We start from the raw sequence: 23,793 nt of genomic DNA on the forward strand, positions 1-23,793 counted from the left end.
AAACTGTGGGAGGCACATCAGATCACTGCCTCAGGAATGTAGGCTGTTGGGGAAGCTGAAGGCCAGGGCAAAGGCAGGAAAGGTGGTACTGCTGTCCTCAGGTCACCTAGGTGCAAATCCAAAACTCTCTGGGGCAGGTTTATAGAATGATGCGGAGTCAGAGGTGCAACAAGAGAGGTAAGTTGGAGATGGTGCAGAAAAACGGAAGTTCCACCTTAGAGGCAGCCAGAATCAGCAGGTGGTTTTGAGCCAAGGAGTGATGCAATAAGGTGTCTTTCTGGTAACTAGCTTCAGCAGCAATGCCACAGGGCTTGGGAGAGTGGCACCTGCTAGAATGTGACAATCCAGCTGGCATGCAGGCCTCCACGTGGGCAGTGGAAAAGGGAGAGCACCCTTGGATTCTATAGTAGAACCTTCTGGAGGAGGACTGGATGTCCAATAAGCAGAATTTAAAGAGGAATTACTGAGTGATGCTTAAGTTTTTAGTTTCAGAATCTGAGCAGAAATATTTAAGTAGGAAACTCAGGAAAAGAAGCCTGTAAGAGAGAAAGAGCAGAACAGGTTTAAGGTAGAAGGGTTAGAGATCTGGCTCAGTAGTAGAGCCTTTGACATGCAGGAGGCTCTGGGTTCAATCTCCAGAACCACACACAAAAAAAAAAAAGAAAGAAAAATTAATTTAGAGCAAGCTTAGATCATGAAAAAACTACTTAAGGAAAAGGCAGCTGGGGGTACTTTTACATCTTTAATAAGTCTTCTACAGGTTTCCTAAATACAATTAAGAATTATACAATCTATACCCTACTGAAGATTGAAAGTTTACATTCCAGTTGCTTATTCTAAGAAGTAAGTCCACTTTCATATTACTGATGTAGCCTAAATTAAGGCTAGACAGGTAAGCTCCCATTTTACATGCCATCTTTTCTCCCTTCCACCCAGCCACCCGGCTCTTAGAGCCTGGCCTGTGCCTGCTACGCTTTGAAAGAAAGACAGAGCCTGGCAGGAGGGGACCTGGGTGCTTGGGTGGCCTCAGGTTTGCAGGCCATCCTTAACACCTCTGTCTTGAGAAAGAAGGCTTAGCTGTTTCTTTAGTTCTTCAATTTCTTTTTCTTGCTCTATTATCTTCATCTGTAGGGTGAGATTAACCTGGAAAGAGAAAATGTTTAAGTTCAGTTAAAATGGCTCAGTGGTAGAGGATACAGGCAGCAAGCCTGCCTGAGGCCCCAGTGATCCCCCACACCACAATAAATAAATAAACAAAATAGTAACAGGCAGTTGCTTTGCCTAGTTCCAGTATACATGATTCCAGTTTTCACAGATTAAATATCACCAATCACCCAAATGCATGGCTCCAGGGTCAGCTGCCATGATATGTACTAACTACAACTGTGTATAACTTTCCTCAGCTCCCAAGGTACTGTGTAAATGAACAAAGCACATTAAGATAAGGGGCCAAACTTATCTTTGAAAATCTATCAGTGCTAGATCACTATACATCTGTTAGTTAACAACAAGTGATTGTGTTGCCTCCCTGTCTTCCAGTGAGGAACCTACCTAACATTTTTTTAAAACGGGTAATGAAAGAGCATATTGGCCAACAAATATGAAAAGTGTTAATGCTGGAAGCATATATGAATCAAATGTAAACGGCGCATAGAAGAGTAGCCTGGTTGCAGGAATAGGGACACTATCAGAAAAACACTAGATGTGTGCTCACAGAATAAGAACAGATTTCAATCTAAGTTAGGAAACAGGTGATCTACCAGCAAAAAAACATACTCTCAGAGATGTTTCACAACACTAAAAAGAGAAAGGGGGGTAGCATGACAATTAACCAAGTGACAGAAAACAAAAGGTGCTTGCTCCACATCTCATGCTACCAAATGAAGGTGGGCAGGCACTGTTCACACTATTCCTGGAACTCATTAACATTCTTTATTACTCTGCACTATCTAAACATTGGTTTTATGATCTTTTTCATTTCAGTGTGAAAATTTTAATGTTTCCAAACTTTAAAGATCACAGAACAATTGTAACCTTTCCTATTGATTATAAAGATCCCTTGGCATGTTTTAACTTTGTAGTCACTTTTACAGTCCCATACCACCATGCAAAGAAAAGACTGCCTATGTATAAACCGTACATGTAAAGGATGTGTGGGGTTTGTTTTTGTTTTGTTTAATAAAACCTTACAAGATGGGAGGATCTTTTTCCATAAATACCAAATAACTATCAATTCTAATAGCTCCTGACTGGATGCTAGAGAATCCTTCCTTAAGAGGATAAATGCCTATGCTTGGTTTTAAAAGAACCACACTTGAGGCTAGGATTGTGGCTCAGCGGTAGAGCTCTCCCCTAGCACGGGCAGGACCCAGGTTCAATCCTCACTCAGCACCACATTTAAAAAAAATAAATAAAGGCATTATGTTGTGTCCATCTACATCTAAAAAATAAATATTAAAAAAAAAAAGAACCACACCTGGAGCTGGATTCGTGGCTCAGTAGTAGAGCACTTACCCAGCATGTGTGAGGCCCTGGGTTCAATTCTCAATAATATATATATATATATATATATATATATTCTTTTAAAGAACCACACCTGCTACTTTCATTTTCTCAAAGAAAAGTATCACATCTACCATTTTACCATCTAAACTAATAAAATTTATTTTTAATTGAAAATTAATATGCTTTAAATAAAAGAAAAATCAACTTCCTGATTTTTCTCCCCTTTGGCTGCTAGGGAAGGAACTCAGGGCTTTATGCGTGCTAAGTATACCTCTACCACTCATTCACGAAAATATCCCCTATGGATTCTTTTAAACAATCATTACAATTGATTTCCAAACAACTGCTATCAGAATCACTTCAAGAGTTTGTTAAAATACAAACTGCTGCCCAATCCCAGAACTCCTTCCCTTTCCCTTGTGCCTATTTTTTTTTTTTTTTTGGTACTGGGAATAAACTCGGGCACTTAACCACTAAGCCACATCCCCAACCCTTTTTATTTTTTATTTAGAGACAGGATCTCGATAAGTTGCTGAGGCTGGTTTTGTAGTCACAATCCTCCTGCCTCAGCCTCCCCAGCCACTAGGATTACAGGTGTGAGCCACTGTGCCCAGCTCAGAATTTATCTTTTAACAGGTTGGGAGACTGGTGAGGGCCTAAGAATTCTACCAAATTCCCAAGAGATTTTTTCTGCTGACCTAGAGACTAAGAAAACTTCCACACTCACAGACTGCTGCACAAACACTTGTTTTAATTACTTGGGAATCTTGTGAACATGCAGATTTTCACTGAGAATGTTTGTGGAGCTCCCAGGTAGCACTGATGCAGCTGATCTGAGGACCATACTTTGAGCAGGAAAGCACTACACAATGTGTGAATATATCTTTGACTCAAGCTTTAATTAAATCTTAGAAAGTTTCTTGCCCCACCCCAGCCTTTCCTGAGGATTGAACCTAGGAGTGCTTCACCACTGACCTACACCCCAACCCCACCTTTTTTTTTTTTTTTTTAATTGAAATGAGATCTTGCTAAATTGCCATGGCTTCAAACTTATGATCTTTCTGGTTCAGCCTCCTCAAGCTGATGGGATTATATGTGTGTGCCGCTGTGTCCAACTTAAATCTTACAAGTTTCTAGAAGAACAGAATGGATGAATTACCTACTGGTTCCAGTATACGCAGACTAGTGACTATATCTGACACTGTGAACATGGTCAGGAAGGAGGAAGGGAATGGGATCCCCTGGAGAACACCATGTTACAGGGCTGAAAACCAACACTGAAAGCTCTCCTTGTGGCAAAGGTTTTATCTGCCACCACTGTTCCAGCTACTCCTTAGAATTATTACTCTTTTGCCCTTTGATATGTGTCCCTTTTTATTAGTGGACACTTTTATAATAATTTAGAAAAGGTTCATGGTTGAAAAGGAAAAATAAAAACCTTCTCACTGACTTACTAGCAAGATGAGCCTAAAAAGTAAAACTTATTTTTAGACTGGAAAGCTGGCAGTGAGTCAACTCATGTAAACCCCCAATACAAATGTGCTATAGTATAAGCTTATACTTGTTATGTTGTTAGGAAATCCAGAATGAATGGGCTTAAGGTTTCCAAAAACCTTAATTGAAACTCAACTGATCTTCATGAAATAGGATTCACAATTTAAACAAATTCTATTCAAGCTGGATACTTCCCCCAGAATTAAAAAAAATTTACATACATTTCCAGAAGTTTGGAAAAGTTCACTCTGCAGCAGCTGAAGAGCAGATGGTCTCTGAGATGCATTCCTCCGAGTTAAGTGCTGGATATACTTGGCTTGTACTGGACACCTTTTACTAAGGGATTCAGGTATGTGACCAGTTCTTACTCCTGTTAAAACTGCTGCTCGCTCCATTTCTGTCCCAAAGGGCTGAAAGAGTTCAAGCAGGATCACACCCAAGCTGTACATATCTGACTGGAAAAGAACAAAAAAGGGGGGTTCAAGAATACAATCTGAAGTTAAAATGGCACTTCCAAGGCAGTTTACACTCTCAAACAAGCAAGGATTTCTAAGAATGAGGATTTACAGTCACAGACAGGAATATAACAGGAAGGCCCATGCTTTACAGAAACAAGTGTCTATCCCAAACAAGAGGTGACCAGGATTTTCACAGCCTGATCTCTTTAATACCCCAAAGGGGCACCCCTAGGCATGCAGGATTGGTGGTCAGTGAAAGGGCAGCAATATTTCCCACCACCCACAGCAATCATAGCCCTATGACTGTCTCCACCATCCATGACAATCCAGGCCTGACACAGGCAGAGCAACATAAGCTTGTGACTGCTAGTGCCATCAATACAAGACTATCACCAGATCCTTTTCTGGTTTAACCTCTGCCTATACTCTAAGCATTCCTGGTAATGTTTGCAAATTCTGCATAAGATCTGTGCTACTGGGCTGGGGCTATAGCTTAGTAGTAGAACACTTGCCTAGCATGTGTGAGACACTGGGTTTGATCCTTAGCATCACATAAAAATAAACAAAGGCATTCTGTCCATTTACAACTACAGAAAAAAAAAAGAAAAAATGAATCTGTGCTGCTGCTAGGAATGATGGCACACACCTGTAATCCCAGCAACTCATGAGGCTGAGGCTACCCTGAACAACTTAGCGAGGCCTTGTCTCAAAAAATAAAAAGGGCTAGATATAGAGCTCAGCAGTAGTGCCTGGGTTCACTCCCCGGGACAAAAAGGGAAAGAACGAATTACTTTCCCTAAAAACAAGTTTTTTAGGATGGTCTTTACCAGATAGGCTTTTAGAGACAGCCATGGTTTCTTCTGCCAGTTCTTTCCCAATAGCTAAAACATTGATGGATTCCTCAAAAAGAAGAAAATTGAATAAACTTATTTTGAAAAGAGAATTTACTTTAACGCTTCTTTAAGAAAATAAAAGATACTGGGCACAGTGGCACACACCTATAATCCCAGAAGCTCCAGAGACCAAGGCTGGAGGACAGTGAGTTCAAAGTCAGCCTCAGCAATTTAGAGAAGCCCTAAACGACTCAGTGACCCTATCTCAATAAAATACAAAAAAGAGCTGGAGTGTGGCTCATTGGTTAAGCATCCCCAGTACAAAAAAAAAAAAGGCTTCCCTGTAGCATTTATTTACATAAGCTTGAAATTAAAAGCTGAACAAAGGCCTCTAAGAATTCTTACTTCCTGAATTGAATGGTGACATTTTAAAGGGGAAAGTTCACTTCAGGAACAATCTGAGACATCCATGGGTTAGAAATAGTAAAGTAGCCTAAAGGGCAACACAATCAGATTCAGGTGAAAAGTGAGGCTTCTTACTAGAGCAGCATGGTTAGTAGGTCACCTGCAGGGCTATTCTCTCCAGACATCTCTACTATACAGCTTCTGCACTTACTGTCCTTTTTGATAATTAATGATTGCAGAACAACTCAAATGAAAAAAAAAAAAAAGCAACAAATCCTACCTTGGCATCGTACTCAGATCCTTCCAATTGCTCAGGTGAGGCGTACAGACAAGTACCCACTCTGGAAGTATGTGTTGGTGTTCCTACAGTTGAAAAAGCACATATTAAACACTAAGGGTTAACACTGTCAACATTAAGAAATATGATAAGCAGGGGACTGTAGCTCCTATGGGGACAACAACTATATTTTGTTTTTATCTTAGTTTTGTTATTAAATTTTTATGATGGTCTTTAAATACCAACATGTTTGACCATGTTCCTTTTTTAATACAAAAACAAAAAACTGCTTACCCTTCCCATTTCTATTGGTCCAATCTGAATTCTTCTGTATGATGTCTGTGCAGGCCAGGCCAAAGTCTCCTATTTTAACTTGCTGATCAGGACCATGAAGAAAAATATTTCTAGGCTGTAAACAAACACAACATGTCCACTCCTTACTTTTCTTAAAACAAATAGTGAAGACTCGTAAGTGTTAAGAGCTATTATCTCTGACACAGGATGCAATGGGACATGCCTGTAATCCCAGCAACTCTCAAGAGGCTGAAGCAGGAAGACGGCAAGTTTGAGATCAGCCTAGGCAACTTAGCAAGACCCTTTCTCAAAAACAAAATAAAAAGGGTTGGCTATGTAATAGTCAAAAAAATAAATAAATAAAAAGGGTTGGGGATGTCAACATCTGTAGGTTGAATCCCTAATACCACAAAAAAAAAAAAAAAAAGAAGAAGAAGAAGATAGCAACTCAGAAGTAAGTAGCCCTGTCAAAAATTAAAACTTTAAGCAACAGTTCTCAAATTTGGCTGTATGTTAGAATTATCAGAGGAGTTCATAAGAATCTCAACATCCAGGCTCGGGAATCTCAACATCCATGTCATTCCTCATACCCACTAAGTGAAAAACTGGATGGGGCTGGTTGTAAGTCCCAAAGGTATTTCACATTTAGAACCATTAATGTAAGAGCATGCTTTATACCAAGACAAGTGCTCCTTGACCTTGACTGTATGTTATCATGTGAGAAGCTTTTAAGAACTGTCCTCTAATAGTCAAAGATTGATATTTTTCACGAAAAATTTCTGGAGTTTGCTGTTTTTTTGGTGGAGTAGGAAGTGTTATGAATTGAACCTAGGGTCTTGTACATGCTAAGCACACTTCCCTAGGCCAACTTTTTTTTTTTTTTTTGGAAACAGCATCTCGCTATTTTGGCTGATCCCAAACTCCCAACCCTTCTGCCTCAGTTTCCCTCAGCCACAAAGCCCAACAAATTTGGTATTTTTCATAAGTTCTCAGATATCTCATATGTTAGTTAGGGTTGGGAACAACAATTATCACACTATGAAGACAAACATTTGATATATTTAAGCAATCTTCACAGATCCAAAACATCTTCCAACCACACTATTCCTACACCAGTGAAAAACTGCATCTAGCCAGGTACAGTGGCACATGTCTGTAATCCTAGCTACTCGGGAGGCAGAGGCAGGAGGATAGCAAGTTCAAGGCCAGCATCAGCAATTTAGCAAGGAGAACTATCTCAAATTTTAAAAGGGCTGGGGATGTGCTCAGTAATAGAGCACTTCCATAGCATATGTGAGGCTGTGGATTTGATCCCCAGCACAGCAAAAAATGAAAAAAAAAAATGACCTACATGGGGAAAGAAGATTCTACTAAAATTAATACATACACACACACACACACACACACACACACACACACTTGGATTGAAAGTTGTTTTCTTGGGCTGGGATTGTGGCTCAGTGGTATACAAGAACAAGAGGACTTGCTTCACATGTGTGAGGCACTGGGTTCAATTCTCAGTACCACATATAAATAAATTAATAAAATAAAGGTCCATCAACAACTAAAAAAAAAATTTTTTAAAGTTGTTTTCTTACTTTTAAATGTAATAATTTGATGTTAATATAAATACCCTGTTTAGTTCTGTTAGTTGTTTGAACTAAGTTATCTGGAAGAGAAAGCAGAAATAAGTGTAAGATGACAGTTAAAATGTTTTTGTGACTGTGTAGAAAAGCCTAAATACTCTGCTGACATTTGGTTCTATGCAATCAGATAACAAAGTCTGAAGAGGTTTGGCTCCAATTAAAACTGAACTGTATTCACAAATATAATCCTCAACAATTCTAGAATAGTTCTAGAACTGCACTAAAGGGATCATCATAAAGAAACAAATTGATTCCATAACAGCAATTTCCCCTGAACTCACAAGTCTCAAGATTTTCTGATGGGAAATATAACCAAGACGGGAAGCAGAAACCTGGTAGTTGACAGTACCAAGTCACTGGAGGACAGCTCAACCACAGCACTGCACACTAAGCTTTACGAAGCCATAATCAAAGATGACTGCACTACAATCAAGGCACTTCTCAGAAACCACCCTGTCAACCAGCCCCTGACTATTCTGACCAGCTCCACCAGCTATAGATTACATCTGAGCCAGGTACCCTCTTTTATACTTAGTCACTTTTAGATAAAAGAGGGAGGAACATGATCTAACACTTGTGAACTATCTAAGCTCTTTGCTGCCCTAACAAAACATGTGGCTCAGCCACCAACCAGCCCATCCCCCTACAGGGCAGAGTGCAGGTCTGCGAGACCTCCCTTCCATTCACTACATGTAAACTAATGGAAGAAAAGACTAGAACTTATTTGGCTCAAAGAACATTAGATCACCCTTCTCAAAGATAACCCTTAGTAAGGCCCTTAGCAACTTAGACCTGTCTCAAAATAAAAAAATAAAAAGGGATGAGGACATAGCTCAGTGCTCAAGCACCCCTAGGTTCAGTCCCCAGTTAACCATTTAAAAACAAAAAAGGAGGGGCTAGGGTTGTGGCTCAGCGGTGGAACGCTCACCCAGCACGTGTGAGGCACTGGGTTCCATCCTCAGCACCACATAAAAATAAATAAATCAAATAAAGGTATTGTATCCAACTACAACTAAAAAAAATAAATTTTTTTTTTAAAAAAAGGAAGTCAGCTTCACTTTTCCTCCTCTCCCCCATATCTTACAGCCACAGTATAAAATCACACATTTCTCTCTCTCTCTCTGTACACATATATATATTTTTTAAGAGCTAGCATAAACAGCTCTGCTAATCATAGACAGAACATATGCTACGTTATCTTTGAAACCCCAAAAATGCAGGGTTTGCTGCTGATATGACTTTGGTAAAGCCTTAAACCCAGCACCTACTTGCTTGTCACTACAATTTAAGGATAAATAACTTTAGAGCATTAATTTTACACTATGAGTTCTTCACAAAGATACAGCTTTCAAAGTCATGAGTGTTGTAAAATACAGATTCTGTATTTCTGTAAAATACAGATTCTATAATATAAAACTCCCTGGATATTGGTCATTTAAAATAGACAATAGCAAAGGAAAATTTCAACACATATACCAGAATACTACTGAACCAATGTAAAACTAACATACTTGGCTCCCTTGGAATGGCAAGCTAGCACAAATTGTGCTTTTAATACATTTTGGTCTCCCCACAGCAAACACAGTCCATTATCCCAATTCATCTGGCCGCAGAATACCACAAGGCACCAAGTTTGCTCTGTTTGTTAGAACATGGAGCTGATCCAGAAGTAAGGTAAGTGAATTTAGCAGGCCATCTAAAGTGACCATCTGAGTGACTCAAAGGTTATCTATCCTAGTTACTTAGGGGCTTGTTCATTCTTCATGGGTTATGAACTACAAATCATCATGTTCTGAATGAACCTACTTCTGTTATGACTAGATGATATACTAGAAAAATTGGAGAAAATGCAAAAACACAAACCAGACAGCCAAATTAATGCACACTGAGTATTAAGTTCTCAATAACAGTATTGTGGAAAATACATTAACTTCTGGCCAGAGCCCTCAGGAAGTCTAATAACCTAAGAAAAAACAAGACAATGGGTTTTCTTGTTTATGACTCTCCATTAGAAGGTAAGCTTGATGACAGAGAAATTTATCCTCCTCACTACTCCATCTCCAACACCTAAACCAAATGCCTGCCACTGATAGACCTACTCTCAATCTCTCCCTGCACCTTTACCCCACCCCAGCTTTCCAAGTCTCCTCCAAACCTGCCCCATCCATCATGGACTCCCCACATCTCCTCAGGGGCTTCTCCGAGCACCCCTTCCTCCGAGCACCTCAAAACTACATAACATCCCTGGATGAAGCCCCTGCACCTCTCTGCAAGTTGCCCACTTCCAATATTACTCCATGGGTTAACTATTCTCCCATCTGTAAGCCCTCCAGAGGCAAGGGCCACTTATTGTTCACTACGTCCTTGGCCCAGGGCCTCACAATAATAAATCTATATAAACTGAAAACTTGTGGATATCCTAAGAAATTACCCAGCAACAGAGATTCTGAAACATTTCTTCAAAGTAGTTAAAGGATATTAAGAAAATATTGCCTTCTTAAACATTTAATTTTTTCATGCAGAGCCATTCTCACTGTTAATCTAGTTAACATGTGATAAATACCCTTCCAGGGACACACGCGGCCTCACGGCTCTTCACTTGATGCTACTGCATTGGCCAATCACTTCTACCACATGGACAAAACCAGGCAACAGAATCCAAAGGATCCTGACAGACATTCAGAATAATGCTGTACTGTGTCTCCGCATTTTGTGTGAACATGGAGCTCAAGTTAATGCCCGGGTAGACAACAGCAACAAACATTCACCCCTCCACCTGGCCATAACATATGGAACCTACCCAGTTCTCTCCATTTTGGCCCAAAATGGTGCTCAGGTCAATGCCATTAATGAATCCAGCATGACACCCCTTCACATGGCTGCAGATGTACTGAATAAGGAAATGATGGAAACGCTCATTGCATGTGGTGCAAATGTTAACTGTGCTGTCTCTTCTACCGGGAACACAGCCCTGAAGCTGGCAGTGTGTACAGCATCAAGCAAGGCAGGCCGATTGCTAGCAGCAGGGGTTAGCTGCATCCGTATGCTGCTAATTCATGGAGCCAAAGTTAATGCCCAGGACCATGAAGGTCAAACAGCTCTCCATGAGGCATGTTTTGGAGGCAGAGAGGCAATAATCAATCTCTTGCTGGAATTTGAAGCAAATGTCAACATTTTAACAAAAAACTCAGAATCTCCAATTTATATGTACCTTCAACGTAGTTCCAACATCAGAGATGTGACACTTCTTGCCAGGCTACTTTATCACACTTACCCTTTGAGACTGACCAATAAGCAAGGTATCCTACCTGCAGGAATCATGCTACCAGAATTCCACCTCTTAAAGGAAACCCTAATAAACTTTTCTCAAAAACCTTTATCCCTAGAGGATATCTGTACAAGAAACATCAGAAACGTTTATGGTGAGAAATACAAACAACACCTGAAGAAACTTCTCCCGATGAAGATGTGGAACTCTATATACTGCTGTTATGATTTAGCTTACCTCTTGAAATAAGACCTCCAGGTTCCTTAGTGCCAGAGAATTTCAACAACTCAAAATGCTTTTTCTGGCTAGACATACACCAGAAAATACATAACTCATCATCCTTACATCCCAATGTAGAAGCTACTGGTTCCTAAACCCTTTTCAAAAAATAAAGTAATTTGCACATTAATTTTTTAAATATTTTTAGTTGTACATGGGCTCAATACATTTATTTATTTTTATGTGGTGCTGAGGATAGAACCAAGTGCCTCACGTACAAGGCAAGTGCCCTACCACTGAGCCACAATCCCAGCCCCTGCACATTAACTCTTATGCTCCTTAATTTTCTTTTAAATGCCTTTATCACAATTTAAGTTTTGCCTGAAAAATAAACAACTTACTTTAAAACTTGTCAGCAAAAGAAGAAAATATTTTTCTTGATAGTCTTTTGTGGATTAAAAACTGGAATAGTGCTTATCATCATTTTTCAAGCAGCAAAAAATTAAACTTTCCCAGAAAGTTTATTATCTAAAGCTATGATAATATATAAGCATTTCTGACAGTACTAAGTACATTCAGCATCACTAATATTAGAACAGTACCTGGACTCCAAGAGTAATGTTCAAATACTCTAAAATTGCTGTTTTTAATTTAATCTAAGGTTTTCTTGACTGGACCTATGCAATGATGATTTATACAGAAGTAACAATGACCTTCCAAGTATAAGAAAAAGGGTACATCATCTCACTGTACCCAGGGAGCCCACATCAAGTCACCCCTCACATAAAGTCACCACTACTGCTTTCAAGGATTCAGATACCCAACTTACCTTCAGATCTCTGTGTACAATTCCCATGTCATGTATGTAAAATACACCTTCCACCAATTCTTGAAAAATTTTTGTTGCAACACTGGCCATAACATAAGGACCTGGAAGGCAGGGTGGGAAATAGCTTCATTTCTCTATTTTTTAAAATCTATTATATTAATATCTAAATGTTAAGGTGATTCAGACACTTAGACAACACTCAAGTTTTTAACAAAGTCAAGGAGCTGTGGAGCATAATCTGAAACACAAAGTCAACACAGAAAGTGTTCCTCAGCTAGAGAAGAAACCATCAGACTGGCACCCAATCCTTGATGGACTGTGTGACCTGAAAGAAAGGATCTCTAATTTCACCCAGAATCAATTTCACCCTGTATCAACTACCTTTTAAACAATTCTCAGGCATTAGATGACTAGCTTAGATATAATTTAAGTTCCCATCAACCCTTGACATCCTGAGATCTAGTGCTAATAAATCCAATTTCTTAGCCCACAATATATTAAAGATATTACAAATAGTGGAATAAGATAAATTTTATTTGATTGAGAGATAAATTTCTATCATCTGGAAGACTTATTTGCAAAAATGACTGACAAATGAAGTATGTGGCAAAAAGAAAAAAGTATAGGGCATGGTGGTGGCAAGCCTATAATCCCAGTAACTTGGTAGGCTGAAGCAGGAGGATCAGAGGTTCGAGACCAGCCTGGGCAACTTAACCCTTAACTTAACCCTTTCCTCAAAGTAAAAAATAAAAGGGACTGAAGATATAGCTCAGTAGTAAAGCATCTTTGGGTTTCCCAGTACCAAGAAAAAAAAAAAGTGAACTAATTCATCTAATTAATATTTATAAGACTAAATAAAAAATTAATAAAGAAAGAAATCCTGGAGTTTGCCTGCCAATTAAGTTTAGTAGTATCAAACTAAGCATTTAATAGCTCAGTCATTTTAAATCATTAACTAATCTATTGTTTACATTCATATAAAAGAACCCTGCATGTTCTTCTTGAATGAACCTTGTTTGTTTTAGAGCTCAAACCTACTCCACACACACACACACAGAGGATAATTTTTACAATATCTAGTTTATAATTGGGCAAGCACTTCAGAAGACAAACCTCTCTCTCTCTCTCTCTCTCTCTCTCTCTCTGTGTGTGTGTGTGTGTGTGTATGGTGTGTGTGTGTGTGGTAAAAGCAATGGTTCCATTTATAAAACACCCCTGCTCTGACTACCTATCACACAAAAGTGATTACCACTCCTGTCTAGATAGAAAAGTAAGAAAAGCTTTTGACTGCCACAATTATGTAGAACCACTACCTTCCTGTGGTGTCTTGAAAACATGTGGTTCTTGTTTTATCCACCTCACATCTCCAAATGGCAGGCAATAGTCACAGGATTCAAACTGGACCTGGGGGCAGACCTGGCCAGACAGGGTACTGATTCTGTGGCAGTAGTGTCCATTCATGGCATTTTCTGTGCCTGGCAATCTGCTACATCCTTTATATTCCTCACATTAATCCTCACAACAACCCCACACCACAGGGACAACCCACAACTGATAGATGATAGAGTATTCCCAGACTTGAATGGAAACTTAAGGCTGGTAAGTATAGTCAGGACTCAAATCCAAGTCTGCTGTTCCTGGGATTATTGGGAATGGTGAAATGTGAAAACAGAACTGATGTAAAGTGGGACTGGGGTCATACCTCAGTGATAGAGTGCTTGCCTACCATTTGTGAAGCACTGGGTTCAATTCTCGGTACCACATAAAAATAAATAAGGGGTTGGGGCTGTAGCTCAGTGGTGGAGCACCTGCCTAGCACATGTAAAGCATTGAGTTTGATCCTCAGTACCACGTAAAAGTAAATAAATGTATTATGCCCATCTACAACTAAAAAAAAAAATTAATATATAAAGGTTCGTCCATAAGTCAAAAAAAAAAATAAAACTAACATGAAGCTATGAACACAGTGTTGGACAACACTACGAAGTTAAAACTTCAAAATATTTTAAGAAGAAAACAGCCCAGCATGATGGCACATGTCTGTAAGTCCAGCTACTCAGAAGGCTGAGGCTGGAGTATCACAAATTCAAAATCAGCCTGGGGAACTAAATGAAACCTGGTCTCAAAACATAAAAAGGGCTGGAGATGTAGCTAAGTGGAAGAGCATTCCTAGGTTCAACCTCCAGTACCACCAAAAAATTAAAAATAAGTAAATACTCTGTATATGTATATATTACATAAACATATATACATATACACATACACACCATCCTAGCAGCATCATACATATTTTGCCTTTATTGTTTTAACAGATTTCTTGAACTGGATGGTAAAGATTAAAGTTCTCCTGCCATACTCATTACTTATTCTCTAAATGGAAGTTTAGAGATCAGCAACTGCATATGGTGCTTCAATAAACTATGTCCATTTTCCTAAGGAACTGTGCATGGCACTACAATGGTTATGCAGCAGGCTAAAGACACATACACAGGGCACTGAAAATAACCAACACACCACCTGCCACAACTGAACTGGACCAAGTATATTCCCTCCACCTAAGTACATGGTAAACCAGAGAAGCAGCACCAGAGTGCATAGAGGAGCTTCTGGAGACATTGTTTTTGCATTGGAAGCTGGTCTCAGATTTGAGTAAGGATATCTTAGAACCAATAAAGAACAGCAAATGATTAATGACTGACATTTAGTTTTGACTTGATTTTAAGTCATTCTCAGGCTGGGGTTGTGGCTCAGTGGTAGAGCAATTGCCCAGCATGCATGAGTCACTGGGTTCAATCCCCAGCACCACAGAAAAATAAACAAATAAAATAAAGGTACTGGGTCTATCTACAACTAAAAAAATATTAAGAAAAAAATCAGATCACTCTCATCTACCATTCTGATATATAGTGATTTTTAACTTTGGCTAGTCATGAGAATCAAGCAAATTTTCCAATAAGTGTCAAAGGCCAAGGTCTATCTTAGAACAATCACTCTATATAAAAATAACAGATATACTCCCAGATAGCTTTTATTTTTTTTAATCTTTATTTTGTTTATTTATTTTTATGTGGTGCTGAGGACTGAACCCACATGTGCGAGGCGAGCGCTCTACCACTGAGCCACAACCCCAGCCCCAGCAGCTTTCTTTTAAAACAGATTTTACATTTTAAAATAATCTTGAATTTACAGAAAAACTGAAAAGATAGTACAAAAAGTTTTCATAAAACCCACACTCAGTTGTCCCCTTTTTCTTTTTTTCCCCCTTTAGTGGTAGGATTGACTCCAGGGCCTTGAGCATGCTAAGGAGGCTCTCCACCACTAAGCTACATCCCCAAGCCCCCACTTCCCCTTGTTATCAACACCTTACATTAAAATGATACATTTGTCACAATGGGTGTACCAATACTGATAGATAATATTACTAACTAAAGTCCACAGTTCACTCATGTTTCCTTAGTCTTTACAGTTTCCTCTTTCTGTTCCAGGACCCCAATCAGTATCATATAACATAGAGTTGTTGTGTCTCGTTAGTTACCTCTGGCCTGTGACAATTTTGAAAAGTACTGATCAAGTATTCTGTAGAATGTCCTTCAATTGGGATTTTTCTACTATTTTTCCCATGATTAGATTGGGACTATGGTTTGGAAAAAGGAAGATCATAGAGATAAACTGCCATTCTCATCACATCATACCAAGGATACTCACACTAACATGACTTATCAACACTGATAGTGACTTCCATCTCTGGCTAAGATTGTATTAGGCTTCTCCACTGTAAAGTTACTCAACATTTTTAAAAATCCTACATGTGATTCTAAGGTGCAGCCAAATCCGAGAATCAGTGTTATATTTTTTAAATATCCAACAAAGTGTTTCTAGAAGGACCTATATATATAGGGTGTTGATGGGAGGGGGGGGAGCCTGGATTATATAAGAAATTTTTTTATAAGAGCACCAATTTCAGAATTAAAAAAAAATGAGAATAATAAAGTAAAACAACTATTTAAATTTGCCTTAGGGCTGGGGTTGTGGTTCAGTGGTAGAGTGGTTGCCTGGCATGTGAGAGTACCATGTATAAATAAATAAATAAAAGGTCCAATGACAATTACACAGATTTTGTCTTAGAAATGTTAAAATTCTACCCAAGGGCTGGGGCTGTAGCTCAGTGGCACAGCACTTGTCTCACATGTGTGAGGCACTGGATTTGATCCTTAGCACCACATAAAAATAAATAAATAAGAAATAGCCATACTACTTTCCAAATTGGCTACACCAATTTGTAGTCCCACTATTAATGTATGCATGTGACTTTTCCCCCCACATCCTTTTTTTAAAAATTTTTTTTTGTACTTGTAGATAGACAGAATGCCTTTATTTTTTATTTATTTTTATGGGGTGTTGAGGATCAAACCCAGTGCCTCATGTATGCTAGGCATGCACTCTGCCACTGAGCTACAACCCCAGCCCTATTGTTATTTGTATTCTTAATAGCTGCCATTCTGACTGGAGTGAAATGAAATCTTAGAGTGGTTTTGATTTGCACTTCTCTAATTGCTAGAGATGTTGAATAATTTTTCATATATTTGTTGACTGACTGTATATGATCTTCTGAGAAGTGTCTGTTCAGTTCCTTAGCCCATTTGTTGATTGGTTTACTTGTTTTTATGAGTTCTTTATTAGTGCTTTGATGTGCGTGTGGTAAAAATTTGTTCCCATCTGTAGATTCTCTATTCACTTCACTGACTGTTTGTTTTGCTGAAAAGAAGCTTTTTAGTATGAATCCATCCAATTTATTGACTCCTGATTTTAATAGGAATTCTATTAAAGAAACTGGGGCCTAATCCGACATGATGAAGATTTGGGCCTACTTTTTCTTCTATTAGGCACAGGGTCTCTGGTTAATTAGCCAATATAGAAAGCAGTATGGAGATTCCTTGGAAAACTGGGAATGGAACCACCATCTGACCCAGCTATCCTACTCCTCGGTTTATACCCAAAGGACTTAAAAACAGCATACTACAAGGACACAGACATATCAATATTTATAGCAGTACAATTCACAATAGCTAAATTGTGGATCCAACCTAAACACCCTTCAATAGATGAATGGGTAAAAAAAAAAAAAAAAAAAAAGTGGTATATACACACAATGGAATATTACTCAGCATTAAAAGGGAATAAAATCATGGCAATTAAAGGTAAATGGATAGAACTGGAGAATATAATGCTAAGTGAAGTAAGTCAATCCAGGGCTGGGATTGTGGCTCAGTGGTCGTGTGCTCACCTAGCATGCATGAGGCACTGGGTTCTATCCTTAGCACCACATAAAAGTAAAATAAAGATATTGTGTCCCCCTAAAACGAAATAAATAAATAAATATTTTCTAAAAAAAAAAAGAAACAAACCAGTCCCCAAAAACCAAATGCCAAATGTTTTCTTTGGATGTGGGGTGAAGCGTGGGAGGTACAGACAAACTTTAGATAGGGCAAAAGAGAGGAAGGAGAAGAGAGGGGGCATAGAAGTAGGAAAAATGGTGGAATGAGACAGACATCACTACCCTAAGTACATGTATGAAAATACTTTGTGTACAACTAGAGACATGAAAAGTTGTGCTTGATTTCTGTAAAATTAATTGAATTGCATTCTACTGTCATATATAACAAATTAGAATAAAATTTTTAAAAATTCTACCCAAAATCATTAACCTAAATCCATCATACTACTCTTTCAATATAATAAAACTTTATTACTTAGAAATTTAAATTCCAAGTTTATTCTTGCAAAATGTTGAAAAAAAGCACAACTATTTCTTTGAAGTTTTTTATTGTTAGTTTTCTTATTCTTTTTTTTTTTTTTAAACCTAAAGCCCCAGAGGCAATTCCTAACATTAGATGAGAAAGATTTGACTATCTTTATTTCCCCTTCAGTATTTACTATTCAGATGGTACTTACAGGCAGCTTCATCCACACACTCTTGGTTCCGCTTGTTCCTCTCGGCTATCCAGTCAAACAGGGAGAGCTCACACAGCTGCATTTGGATATGCAACATCAGGTGGTACTGCACCTAGGACAGGACACACTGTGGGCTCCCATATTTGCTAATTCACGCAACACTCAACTTGCCTACTCTAGGCCAAAAACAATGGCTAAGCACTAAGGACCCAGGCCTGCCCAAGAAGCAGAGCAATAACTAAATAATTAAAATAGTGTGTCATAACACAAGGAGGCAAGGGTAGGCCAGGCTGGAGTCAGTAGGAGTCCAATGGTAGAAGCTCCCGAACATGACACACGGAGGAACCAGTTCTGAAACTGGTCTGCAAATAGTTTTTAAATCTAAGATAAAACATCAAAGAAGCTTATGTAGTACTCTACAACTCTACTGAAGTATATATACTTTGGCTTCACATAGTACATAATAACTTATTCAAGAAAAATATAAGCAAACATTAAACTTCCTACAGCCCACTCATTTAGGCATCAAAGGAAATTTTCCAAATACAGAAATACAGAAAAATGAAACAATTCTGATCAGAAGTCCCTCAAACTAAACTCCTTTGGATTCAGGTGAATCCATTCAAAGTTTTTTCATTAAAAAAAAAAAAAAAAAAGTTGGGCTAGGGTTGTGGCTTAGTGGTAGAGCACTTGCCTAGCATGCATGATGAGGCCCTGGGTTCGATCCACATATAAATAAATAAATAAATAAAGGTATTGTGTCCATCTACAACTAAATATATATATATTAAAAAAAAAAAAGAGGAATTCAAGTTCAAGGTCAGCCTTAGCAACTTAGCAAGGCCCTAATCAACTTAAACCCTGTCTCAAAATAAAAATATCAAAAGGACTGGGGACAGGTTGGGGTTGTGGCTCAGTGGTAGAGTGCTTACCTAGCACATGTGAGGTACTGGGTTCGATCCTCAGCACCACATAAAATAAAGATATTGTATTTCTACCTACATTTAAAAAATAAATATTTTTTTTTAAAAAGGGCTGGGGACATGGGCTCAGTGTTTACGCACTGGTATCAAAAAACAAAAAACAAAAACAAAAAACACACAGACATATATATTCCTTGACAAGAATTCTGTGTTCTGTGTTGTGTATATATAGCTGAGATATACAGTTTGCAATTCTAATGACAGATTCTGTAAAGACTTTGTTAATGCTCACTTTTTAAAATACTAATATTCAATACCAGTGAAGGAAGTCTGACCAGCATATTAGTATAACCCTCAATAAGAATATTCTGAAAACTGACCTGGTAATCCTACAGGACTCATCTAAAATAAAGCTCTAAAAATAGAAAACTCTTTGCATAAATATATTTTTATAGCATGATGCTAACATACTACAGAAATTGAGTGTGAATGAGGCTTCCAAGTCCAGCGCAGACATTAAAGAATGTCTAGAGAAGCAATGACCCACTAGGGAAATCAGAAAAGGGTCATTAGTAGGATCTAAGTGAAGGAGGCAGACCAAATATAAGGGCCATATGGCAAGAGAAAACATGGTGAATCCAAGACTGAACACAGCGCAGAAGAGCGAGAGCAGAGACAGGGAGGCATGCCAAGTGGGAAGTCAACTGAGAAGGCAGGCCCACTACAATCCTTCATACAATTTTTTTTTTTTTTTTTTTTAAAGAGAGAGTGAGAGAGAGAGGGGGACAGAGAGAGAGAGAGAATTTTTTTTAATATTTATTTATTTTTTCTTAGTTCTCAGCGGACACAACATCTTTGTTGGTATGTGGTGCTGAGGATCGAACCCGGGCCGCACGCATGCCAGGCGAGCGCGCTACCGCTTGAGCCACATCCCCAGCCCCTTCATACAATTTTTAAGATACATCTCATCAGTAGGTTCTGGGAAAATGTTTTACCTCTGTCTGTCCCAACAAGTTAAAGTTTTCTTCAGAAGACTCTTCAGTGGATGTGAAATTCCCTTCCAGGTCTGAATTATGCCTGACTGGCAGCTGATGTTTGACAATTGATCTGTCAGACAAATCAGCCAAGCCATTTTCCTGGAGATCAATGGATGACTCAAGTTCATTGCTGTCCCTTATAACTAAATCTGTGGTGTAGTTCACCAATTTGTTATTCTGATTTTCGATGTCACATTCTCCAAAGGGTTTTTCTTTTTCTGAGGTAAACTCAGCAAAGATGATTGACGAGCTGCTACTTTCATTGTCTTTAACACCATATTGATCCCTGGAGGAAAAATACAGCAAAAAATAAAAGTGACTGTAAAAAGAGATCAAAAGAGTATCTCAACTGCTTCTTCAAGTCTGTAGGAATCTTATAGATAAGCTTTTTGAAAAGGGTATCAAATCGTTCCAGTAGCACCCTTTATTTAACATACTAAAATACTTGAGTATAAAGCAATTTAATATTTTTTAATAAAAATAAACAAAAAGGAAGCCTAAAACACTCCTGCCAAGCTCCCAATAGGAAAAGGCAAAGGCAAGTCAGTGCAGGCCACAGTAAACAATGTCTAATGTGCATACACCTCATACCTGTCCACATCAGAGAGCACTTCGAGAGAGGGCAACTGAATAGGAACTCTGCCTGTTGAACAAAACAAAATATAAATATCTGCAAGCAGCCCAGTACTTCAAGTTAAAAGCAAAGCTAAAATGTACAGATAATACCAAATGAGACTATAAGTCAAAATGAATACACCATCTTTATTAAAATAGCAGGCTTGTTTTAGAAAGTATAAAAACAGACTTGTTGTATACACCAGGAGTCAGCAAACTTTTTATAGAAAACCTGAAAGAAAACAGTTTAGGTTTTGTTAACTCTAAGGGACTCAGCTGCAACCTGAATTCTGTTGTAGTGCAAAAGCAATAGGTACATAAGCCTGTGTTCTAATAAACTTTTTTATTAAGTTCCAAAAAATCACATTCTGAGCTTAGATAACCCAATTTGAATTATTCATAACTCCCAAAATATTCTTTTCATTCCTTTTAACTATTTGAAAGTAAAAAAACATTCTCAACTTGGAATATACAAAAACAAGGGTAGGCAAGATTTGGCTCACAAGTAGAAATACTCCAACCATTTTACTATATAGGTTGAGTATCTCTTATCCAAAATGCACAGGACCAGAAATAAATCAGACTTTGGATTTTTTCCAGATTCTGAAATATTCACACAGACTACAAAATCTAAAAAATTTTAACACTCTAAAAGTGTTGAATTTCAGAGCTTTTCAGATTTCATGTTTTCAGACATGGGATGCTCAATTTGTATAGTCAAAAATGACTTACCTTGGGGCTGGACCACATGAACATGTTCTATCCATGCAGTATGATAGCCTACAATATTAGGGTGTTGAAGACCTGCCAGCACCTTTACTTCCCGTAGTACCTAAAGAAAATGTAAAGAGATTTTACCAGCAATTTGTTAAGTGTTTATTCCTCTTGAACACTTCCTGTTCAAGAGCAAATAATAAAAATCTCTCTGTACAAGCAATCTGAACTATGTCAATGGGGATATTCTAGTGAGAGACAAATAGTTACAGCAACTAAATAACTTAAATTTATACAGTACTTTATGTTTCATAAAGCTCATTCATTATCATTCTCTCATCTGATTTCCTACATCAAATCAAGGTAAGTAAAAAAAACACTATAGTCAAGTGAGAGAAACAGCAACTCAGAAAATAAGGCAGTTTTCCCAGAAATAGCATGTAGGGGGAAGACCTAGACAAACCAGGCTCATGCTTTATAGTAATAAATTGTACTATAAACTAATCATTTACCTGAAAAATTAATTTCCCCAGCAATGACTTGAAATGTGGAAGTCTACAAAAAATTACCTTAAATAAAAATTTAGTTTTGATATTTATACTATACTACAATCTCATCTTGTAAGAGAGCAATCCATACCACCTACTTTTGCCAAATACACATATAACTCCTTTGAAAAGGAACTAAATTCACAATTATACAAAATAAATCTTTGTTTCTTTCTTTGAAATGAGGCTTGCTATGTTGCCCAAGCCCATCTTGAACTCCTGGGCACAAGTCCCACCGCAGCATCCCAGCAGATGAAATGCAGGTACATGCTATCACTGGGCCTAGCTCAAAACACTTCTTAAAATCATACCTTCATGCAGTCAGTCTTAGTTGCACCCTTAATCAGAATTTTCTTAATTGCATAATGCTGGCCATCTAATTTATTCCTGACCTAAAAAGCAGAAAAGACCAAGTATTAAGTTCCAATAAATTATAAATTAAGGGCTGGAGATGTGGCTCAGCGGTAGCGCGCTCGCCTGGCATGCATGCGGCCCGGGTTCGATCCTCAGCACCACATACCAACAAAGATGTTGTGTCCGCCGAGAACTAAAAAAAAATAAATATTAAAAAAAAAAAATTCTCTCTCTCTCTCTCTCCTCTCTCACTCTCTCTTTAAAAAAAAAAAAATAAAAATAAAAAAATAAATAAATAAATAAATTATAAATTAATAAGTTCCTCTATTCTGAGCTTAGTTAACCCAAACTAGCCAAAAGGATCAAATTAAGCTAAAGCCATGAATCCTTGCCCCTGTTTTCTGGGAAGTAAGTCCTACTCGGCTGGACTGCAGCATTGTAAACTGTGTGAATCTGACACCCAAAGGTTCCAGGTCTAAAGAACAGGAACATCAGCTAACCTACCTAAGCCCCAAAATGCAGGACATTCTTTTTAGTAACACTGTGTGTGTGTGTGTGTGTGTGTGTGTGTGTGTGTGTGTTGCTGAGGATTAAACCCAGGACTTTACACATGCTAGCTCTATCCCAAAAACTATATCCCCAGCCATATTAACACTTTTTTTTTTTTTTTGAGAGAGAGAGAGAGAGAGAGAGAGAGAATTTTAATATTTATTTTTTAGTTTTCGGCAGACACAACATCTTTGTTTGTATGTGGTGCTGAGGATCGAACCCAGGCCGCACGCATGCCAGGCAAGCGCGCTACCGCTTGAGCTACATCCCCAGCCCCAACACTTTTTTTTTCTTTTTTGTACTAGGAATTGAGCCCAGGGGCACTCTACCACTGAGCTACATCCCCAGCCCTGTTTTGGGTTTTTTTTTTAAATTTTAATTTATTATTTATATATGACAGCAGAATGCATTACAATTCTTATTACACATATAGAGCACAATTTTTTATATCTCTGGTCATGTATAAAATATATTCACACCAATTCATGTCTTTATACATGTACTTTGGATAATAATGATCATCACATTCCACCATCATTTATAACCCCTCTGCCCTACCTAGAGTTTATCTATTCCTCCCATGCTTCCTCTCCCTATCCCACTATGAATAAGCCTCCTTATATCAGAGAAAACATTCGCATTTAGGATTGGCTAACTTCACTTAGCATTATCTTCTCTAACTCCATCCATTTACCTGTAAATGCCATGATTTTATTCTCTTTTATTGCTGAGTAATATTCTATTGTGTATATATGCCACATTTTTTTTTTATCCATTCATCTACTGAAGGGCATCTAGGTTGGTTCCACAGTTTAGCTATTGTGATTGTGCTGCTAGAAACATTGGTGTGGCTATGTCCCTGTAATATGCTGT

The 23,793-nt window shown here is 38.2% G+C and overlaps 2 protein-coding genes across 3 annotated transcripts in view; one reads left to right on the forward strand and one right to left on the reverse strand.

Moving 5' to 3' along the window:
• Window positions 1-14: 14 nt before the first annotated feature.
• The window catches only part of Eif2ak1 (eukaryotic translation initiation factor 2 alpha kinase 1), a 40,088-nt gene continuing 16,309 nt past the window's right edge, over window positions 15-23,793 (reverse strand). For both annotated transcript variants that reach the window (XM_026404174.2, XM_026404175.2), the window contains exons 6-15: window positions 22,329-22,409; window positions 21,488-21,587; window positions 20,732-20,783; window positions 20,099-20,426; window positions 18,181-18,292; window positions 12,229-12,329; window positions 6,267-6,381; window positions 5,976-6,058; window positions 4,221-4,454; window positions 15-1,143 (exon numbers count right to left, since the gene is read on the reverse strand). In XM_026404174.2, the coding sequence (XP_026259959.1) occupies window positions 1,027-1,143; window positions 4,221-4,454; window positions 5,976-6,058; window positions 6,267-6,381; window positions 12,229-12,329; window positions 18,181-18,292; window positions 20,099-20,426; window positions 20,732-20,783; window positions 21,488-21,587; window positions 22,329-22,409 (1,323 nt within the window). In that variant the 3' untranslated portion in view covers window positions 15-1,026. The remainder of the gene's footprint in view (window positions 1,144-4,220; window positions 4,455-5,975; window positions 6,059-6,266; window positions 6,382-12,228; window positions 12,330-18,180; window positions 18,293-20,098; window positions 20,427-20,731; window positions 20,784-21,487; window positions 21,588-22,328; window positions 22,410-23,793) is intronic.
• Window positions 8,212-11,429, forward strand: Ankrd61 (ankyrin repeat domain 61). The gene is made up of 3 exons (XM_026404176.1): window positions 8,212-8,427; window positions 9,489-9,586; window positions 10,484-11,429. The coding sequence occupies exons 1-3, from the start codon at window positions 8,212-8,214 to the stop codon at window positions 11,427-11,429; spliced, it is 1,260 nt and encodes a 419-aa protein (XP_026259961.1).

The sequence above is a fragment of the Urocitellus parryii genome, chromosome 9, assembly GCF_045843805.1.
Source record: "Urocitellus parryii isolate mUroPar1 chromosome 9, mUroPar1.hap1, whole genome shotgun sequence".
Taxonomy (NCBI): Eukaryota; Metazoa; Chordata; class Mammalia; order Rodentia; family Sciuridae; genus Urocitellus; species Urocitellus parryii.